This window comes from Nestor notabilis, unplaced genomic scaffold (genome assembly GCF_000696875.1).
Source record: "Nestor notabilis isolate BGI_N333 unplaced genomic scaffold, ASM69687v1 scaffold15678, whole genome shotgun sequence".
In the NCBI taxonomy this organism is placed as follows: domain Eukaryota; kingdom Metazoa; phylum Chordata; class Aves; order Psittaciformes; family Psittacidae; genus Nestor; species Nestor notabilis.
In genome coordinates this window covers 1-6732 of record NW_009940717.1, presented here as the reverse complement: position 1 = coordinate 6732, position 6732 = coordinate 1, and the positions used below count along the sequence as shown (strand labels likewise).

Sequence of the window (6732 nt, the reverse complement as noted above, 5' to 3'; positions counted from 1 at the left end):
CAGGAATGAAATTCAGCTTCATCATCAGTTGTCAGGCTGAGCATGCAAGACCACAAGGAACTCCTCCTCTTGCACACAGGTAAGTGCCTTCAACTTTTCTCAAGTGCAGTGGCAACTGAAACTATCTCCTTTCCAGCAGAGAAAGATTTCTGCCCTTTTTAGGGAGCAATTGGCAAAAGCAAGCCTGTATGTGCACAGGTGTGTTAGATACAACACATCTGCAACTTATTTTACAACTCATTTCAACTGCTTCCAATGCAGCCTTATAACTGATTTATATTTGTGAGGGAGGGCAGAAGGGAGTGCTAGTTATTCATCAAATTTATTACTGGCTTTAGGGATAAAAAAGGGCTATGATATTTCTTCACTTAGTTTATTAGTGCTACACAATTTTGAGATGGTTGGCTTTAAAGGCAACTCAGAATGTACCTGAAGAACTAATTTCTGCTCAAAACTGTTTTTGGGTCAGGGTTTAAAAGTTACTACAATCACATTGCAGTCTCCACCAGGCAAATGTTGTAACAAAATGAAATACGAAATTCAAACATATGCTACAGAACTAGATGCTTGGCACTGCCTTTGTACTAGTCTATGTCCAGGTGAGGAAGCATCACATGATGAAGAAAGAACCCATTTCCATCATTCAATATAAAAAAAAAAAATACCCATTTGGTCCAGAAGTGTCAGTTTTCCCCAGAAAACCAGCTGCTGGCAGATAACCCCCTTTCATAGCTTGAAATGTTCTCTGCTAATTGTTTTTTCTCTTTGCTCTTTTCCCTTATGCTCACAAGTAAAGAGCTAGTGTAAACTTACCCCACCACTTAGAAACACACCAAACTTGGAGAGTAACAAAGGATAAAGGCTGAATTTTGGAGGGATTTTTTGCCTTTAAGGTTGCAATACACTGGAGACTGACCCTGGCTTCAGAGCAAAAACATTGTGGTTTACACAGTCCAGCTCATGCTCCGTTGTTAGGAACCAACAGAACAAACCTAAGTGCTGCCAGCAACATGCACAAGTCAAACAGCCAGCATGTAACAACCATCAGCTCAGTCTCAAGAGGTGACCCACTTCTCTATCCATGGGAAAGAGCTGCCTTTCTCTTTCTTGTATGCTTCATGCAACTTAGCGCTAAAAAGCGGACGGAAACCTTTAGCTCTTTCAGCACGTAGGATTTAACACGTTTGCCTAGAAACTTTCATGGTGAATGCTCTAACGATGGTGAGCACCAGGTCCTACAACCTTTGTACAGCAGGGTAAACCAACATCTCCAGTTCAGGCAGCTAAATTTCAGGACTGTCTACACCCAGGATAACAAGTGTTCCTAGCCAAAGGCTCTTTGGCAGCTTATTTTTCTTCCCAAATAACACCAGTTGCAAAACATTCTTGACAAGGAAAAATCATCTTTTTTATTTCTTAGAAAAACAAGCTTTGATCTCGCAGTCCTGACAGAAATAGGGAAACATTTAACAAAACCACTTTTACTTCAGTGACTGAACTATGTAATACCATGCCAAAGCTCACTAACATTTTGAATAACTTTGAACATCAGAGCACCTGTTTTAAACAGTTGTTGGTATTTGTCCCTGCGATGCTCATCATCTGATTTAATCTCTGCTCACTGCATAAACAACGGAAGACTATTCTGTGTGTTTCTATTTTTGGGCAAAGTTGTATGCAGTTTTTCGTGACGTACTGACCGTGGCAGGTGGAGTAAGTTAAGATTTAGTGAACAGTCTCTTTAAACAATCCTTTGCAGACACTGTAGCAACATTAGTAAGAAACTGGAAGTGGGAAATACCCTATCAAAGTCAATGACAGAAAAATCTACCAGGTGATGAACCATCAACAAGGAGAACCCTATTACTCCTGTATTGTTTATCATGACTCTGCCAAGCACTGCCTTTGGCCAAATCAGGAATTTAGTTGGTAAGTTCTTACCAAACCCTCTAAGTATTTAATCTAAAGAACTCAGGTTAGATTATGCACAGAAATACAGTGCTAGCGAAAGAAGATTCTGTAGCAAAGAAAATTAAAGTACAAATTAAGTATTTTGACAAATTAAGGTAGAACAACCTGAAGCTATTATTCACCTAGAAGCTGTAACCACTGCAGCAAACCAGAATGGAGACGAATTAAACTGACATAACCTCAGAAGATTAGTTATCACTCTAATCCAATTAGGCGTGTTTCCTAATTTTACTCCAATGAAACCTGTAATATTTTTACACCAACTCCTGCAAAGGAAACAGCAATATGAAAAGACCGATCATCAGCACCACAAATAATAAAATTCATATATAAACAAAAGGTTTGGGGTTTGTTTTTTCTACATTAAATCTGGGGGGAAAGTTTAAAAAAAAAAAACCAAACTATTTAAACATTCTAAATTATCTGCCATCCACTGATCAAAAGCCCTTGCATTTTACTATGCCATTTCACAATCCAATTCCTTTCATCATGCCAAGAAGCATAATGAAAAATAGAAGTGAACCAATGCTTTCCTATCAACTGAAAGACAAATACAAATGTTCATTTTGAGAATGAGGGATTTATACACTGCAATAGCATCATTTATCAAAAGCTTAAACAGGAGAAAAAAAAAGATACTAGCTTATATGGTGTACCATGAAAAAGCATCTAGCTGTATTTTGTTAAATGCAAGAAGAACAGCTCTTCCTCATCTATTAACTCTATTTTCTTCTCCTCCATTCAATATCCAAAACCAGTATTAGGATCTCCTCTCTGATACTTTACTACAGAAGCACAGAGAGTGGGGTAGCAGTACCTTCTTTCATTTGACTGGGGTTTTAAAACATTTCACAAAGCTGCCCCAAATTTTTAGAGAACATACAAATTGATTTTAATATAAATAGCATGCAGTCAACAAAGCAGTCACGGTTTTGTGCTTACGCACTGTACCCAGACCCGAAGTGTGTATCCTGTTTTTAAGTACTGTACATTGTCTTAATGTAAACATGTTCAAAAGTTCAACCTTCCCATGTGGAATTCAGGAAAGAGGGGGGAGGACAACAATCAAGTCAGTCTGTGCAGATGTTACACTAAGTCAGTCAGATATCAGGATAAGAGTTAATCACATCCGAATAGAAAGCAGCAACTTAAAACCATATGGACCATGACAGAAGACAAAGTCCAATACAGCTTCTTTTCAATCTGATTCTGCCTTTGGAACAAACAGAAGAAAACCAGACCAACCTGCCTAAAATAACACATGCACAAAAAATGTCATCTGAAGCAATGAAACACAAAATTCTCTTTCAGAAACATTTAGATACCAGATGGAAAATTGTTCATCAAGTGGAAATAAATATATTTAAAAGCCCAAATTAATTACCAATTAGTAGTTGATATTGGAACTAGAACAACCAATGCTACAGTTAGACCTCTGAAGGAACATCTATAAAAACTCATTTCAAGGGAATAAAATTATACATCAACATCTTCACCTGATGAAGATGCTGAAAGACAGCATTCAAGCTAAATAATTAGTAAAATTATGATTTAAGAGTATACTTCATTCACGAGAAGAGATACTCATTTAATTAGAACTAAGGAAAATAAGTTACTCTTGACAAAGACTAAAAGAGTACGTTGACAGATTCTCCAAAGACAGGTAATTGAAAACAAACAATAAGTCACTATTTTCCATCCACTGTTTGCAAGAGAGTTTTATTATCATCTGTTATGTAAGCTTTGATACCTAAACGTGTATGGGATGGCAAGATCCGCATTTCAGTACCTTGAAAATATACACTCAAAATTTGCATCTATATTTGCAACCACAGGCAGCTCCCCATCATTTCTAAAGTTTGGCAGCAATCTCTTTTTGTAGGGTCAATTACTGCAACTTTCAAAATCCACTGATAAATTAATGTTTGTAAGTATCAGTGGTACTTCACAGGCATGATTTAAAAACAAAAACACAACCCAAAACACAAAAAAAAAGAAGGAAAGAATCTCAGACTTCCAACATTTTAATAATTCCTTCCTGCTGCCATGTGGAACGTCTGGTGGATTCAGAAGAGCAACAGCTTCCCACAGAACTTAGCACAGATGACTAAATGCTTTTGATGGCATAGTGAACCTCTATTTTAAGACTTCAACTCTGCATTACAGTTCACTACCATATGACTACAGGCCAAATGTTAGGAATTTGCATTAAGAATGAAAGTATACACAAACTCTTGGAAGCTACCAGTGAACTACTGCAGCAGAAGGGGTATAATATGACATTTTATCTCAAAAGGCAGACTTGAATTTTTACAGCAGAGTATTTCACTTAATTGCAAGCCACCTGGACTTATTAGAAAGGTCTAAGAAGTGGTCAAAGTTCACACTACTGCTTAGAGAACTCATCAGCAGAAAGACTACTGTGTTGGCTCATACCTGTTCAAAAGACGTATCATCTGTTAACAGACAGAATCAATTAACTTTTTTGGGTTCTTCTAAGCTTACATTTTACAGCAACTGATTTCTTTACTAGGCACTTAAAATACTGTAATATTTCCTTTGGCTCCTGCAAATCTAACCAATAATAACACAACTTCTCTAACAGTACTCTCAAGGTAGCACTAACACATGAGATATACAAACATCACAAAGTAAAAGTTGATGAACTTCAATCCCTCAATTTAAGGAGGAAAGCAAAACCTAGATCATGTATAAACCACGGAAAAGGCTCTAATGTAAAACTATAAACTTCTCCAGTCACACTTTAATAAAAGGAACCCTAACTGGGCACGTGTTGGCATCATCTACTGGGTGAGGCTTCTCAAAAGACTTATGTGAAGGAACCTCTTATTTCTGGATCTGTGTAGATCTTAAACATGTACTAAGCACAAGACAGGAGCACTTCCAGGCAGATGTGAAAGCACTTTTCCAGAGCTCTAGAAGGTCTCCATGAAAAAACATAATCAACTAAATATGAAGAGAAACAGAGAGAAAACACAGGAACTAGAGGACGAACATTAACTAGGCTTGGATCAGACATAGCACTGTTCTTCCCTTAGACATTATTTACATAATCCATATGTGGAATAGTGGCATTTAATAATTTATTCTGCATAGAGCATATTAAAATTATTTCCTTTCCTTATTTATATACAAGAAATTTTTTTAGGAGAGAGTGAACTGGAAAATGAACCCAGCACCTGGTTTGCTCACCAGACAGAACACTTGCTACAAAAGGGTAACTTCCCCCTACACCTTTCTTCCCCATGCTCTTGACGTTGGACTCCATGACTGACCAATCCCCAGATCCTTGAAAAGCCAATTATCTAAATTAGTAACAACTCTTGTCACTATTTTTGAAGCTGGCACGTATCCCTAAGATAGACATTAAATACTCATTTCATGTAAGCCAAGTTCATCTACGCAACCCCAGAGCCAAGAACAGAAAACCTCCATTGTTCATTTCTCCCGCCCTACTACAACAATTTAAGCTTTTTAAAGCCCTCTCTTTCGAAAGATGTTCTGCAAGGTCCTACTTTAAGACCCACTTATGCAACAGCAAGAGGAGCTCATGGTTTCTGTGGATAGAAGAGGCAACAGAGGCCCATGGATGGCAATCAATGGTAGCAAGGAGCCAGGGGCAGCATAGCTGCTTGGGATTTCCTATAAGCCACAGCCTCCTTGTTTCTACTGGCTATGCCGCCTTGCCAGAGCTGTCTCATTGCTGCTCCACCCCTTTGGATGCCACCTACTTCAGCACCTCCTCCTGGCAGAATCCCCAGCTCTACTTCCACCTGTCAACACTTTCTTTCCTTCCACCCTGCTACCATACCCAATTTGATAACAGTTGTCTGAAAGACGTCTATGTCGTGTGAGCATGTGTGAAACCCCAGATGCATCACAGAACACCAGCAGTTCCTCAGTAAGCTCTAACCTAGACTACCGCCAAATTCAGTCAAAGCTTTGGCTCCACTGGGTTACCTCTAAGCATAGACCATGGTGAGCAAGTCTCAAACAAAAGGGGTTTTTTGTACGCTGCAAGCTCAAACTGCAACCAGTGCAGTATCTCCTGCTCAAAATGGAGACTTTTAGCAGTGAAGCAATGGCTAACACATAATACAGCTGAATAAACCCCTAAAGCTAGGAAAAAAAACAAGAATGAAGGTTTGCACGTCCTTTTAACAAATGAAGCCAACGAACAGATCGCACTGTAGCTGTTGATAGAACATCTGGTGAGGCCATTGAAATGACTCAAACCATCTACAAACCCATTCCCCTCCACTTCTCAACAGGTCAACTGCGCTGACATTGGACTTATTAGGATTAAACAGATACAGAAATACCTTGCCCCCGATACCATTTACCTTGTCCTGAGGGCCTGCCAGGCTGCATCGATGTCTGCGTACAGGTTTTTCTCAGAGGGCTTGCCGGTGCTCACCCCGTAGCCAGAGTAGTCATAAGAGAAGACGTTGCAGTTGATGCGGGAGCCAAGGCCAATATAGAAGCTGCACATCTGGCCCAGGTCCACAGCATTACCATGTGAGAAGAGCAGGGTGTACCGGCCAGTGGGGGCACAACGTACGAACATGCAGCCCAGCCTGTTATCTCGAGCCGTGCGGGAGAAGAACACTTCCACGGCATCCAGTTCCCGCTGTGAATACTGCCAGTCCGCCCGCTCACTCAAGTGCAGACTGCAGGTGCCTGATCCCGTCGGGGTCCCTGCCCCGGCTGCTGCCCCAGCCTCCTGCTGCTGCTCAGGCT

General features: G+C 39.9%; 1 protein-coding gene across 1 annotated transcript in view; it reads right to left on the bottom strand.

Annotated features, from left to right (window-relative positions):
- The window catches only part of ABHD17C (abhydrolase domain containing 17C), a gene marked incomplete at its 5' end in the record, with an annotated part of 28884 nt that extends 22157 nt beyond the window's left edge, over positions 1–6727 (bottom strand). The window contains one exon of the mRNA XM_010020506.1: positions 6336–6727. Coding sequence (XP_010018808.1) covers positions 6336–6727 — 392 coding nt within the window. The remainder of the gene's footprint in view (positions 1–6335) is intronic.
- Positions 6728–6732: the final 5 nt, after the last annotated feature.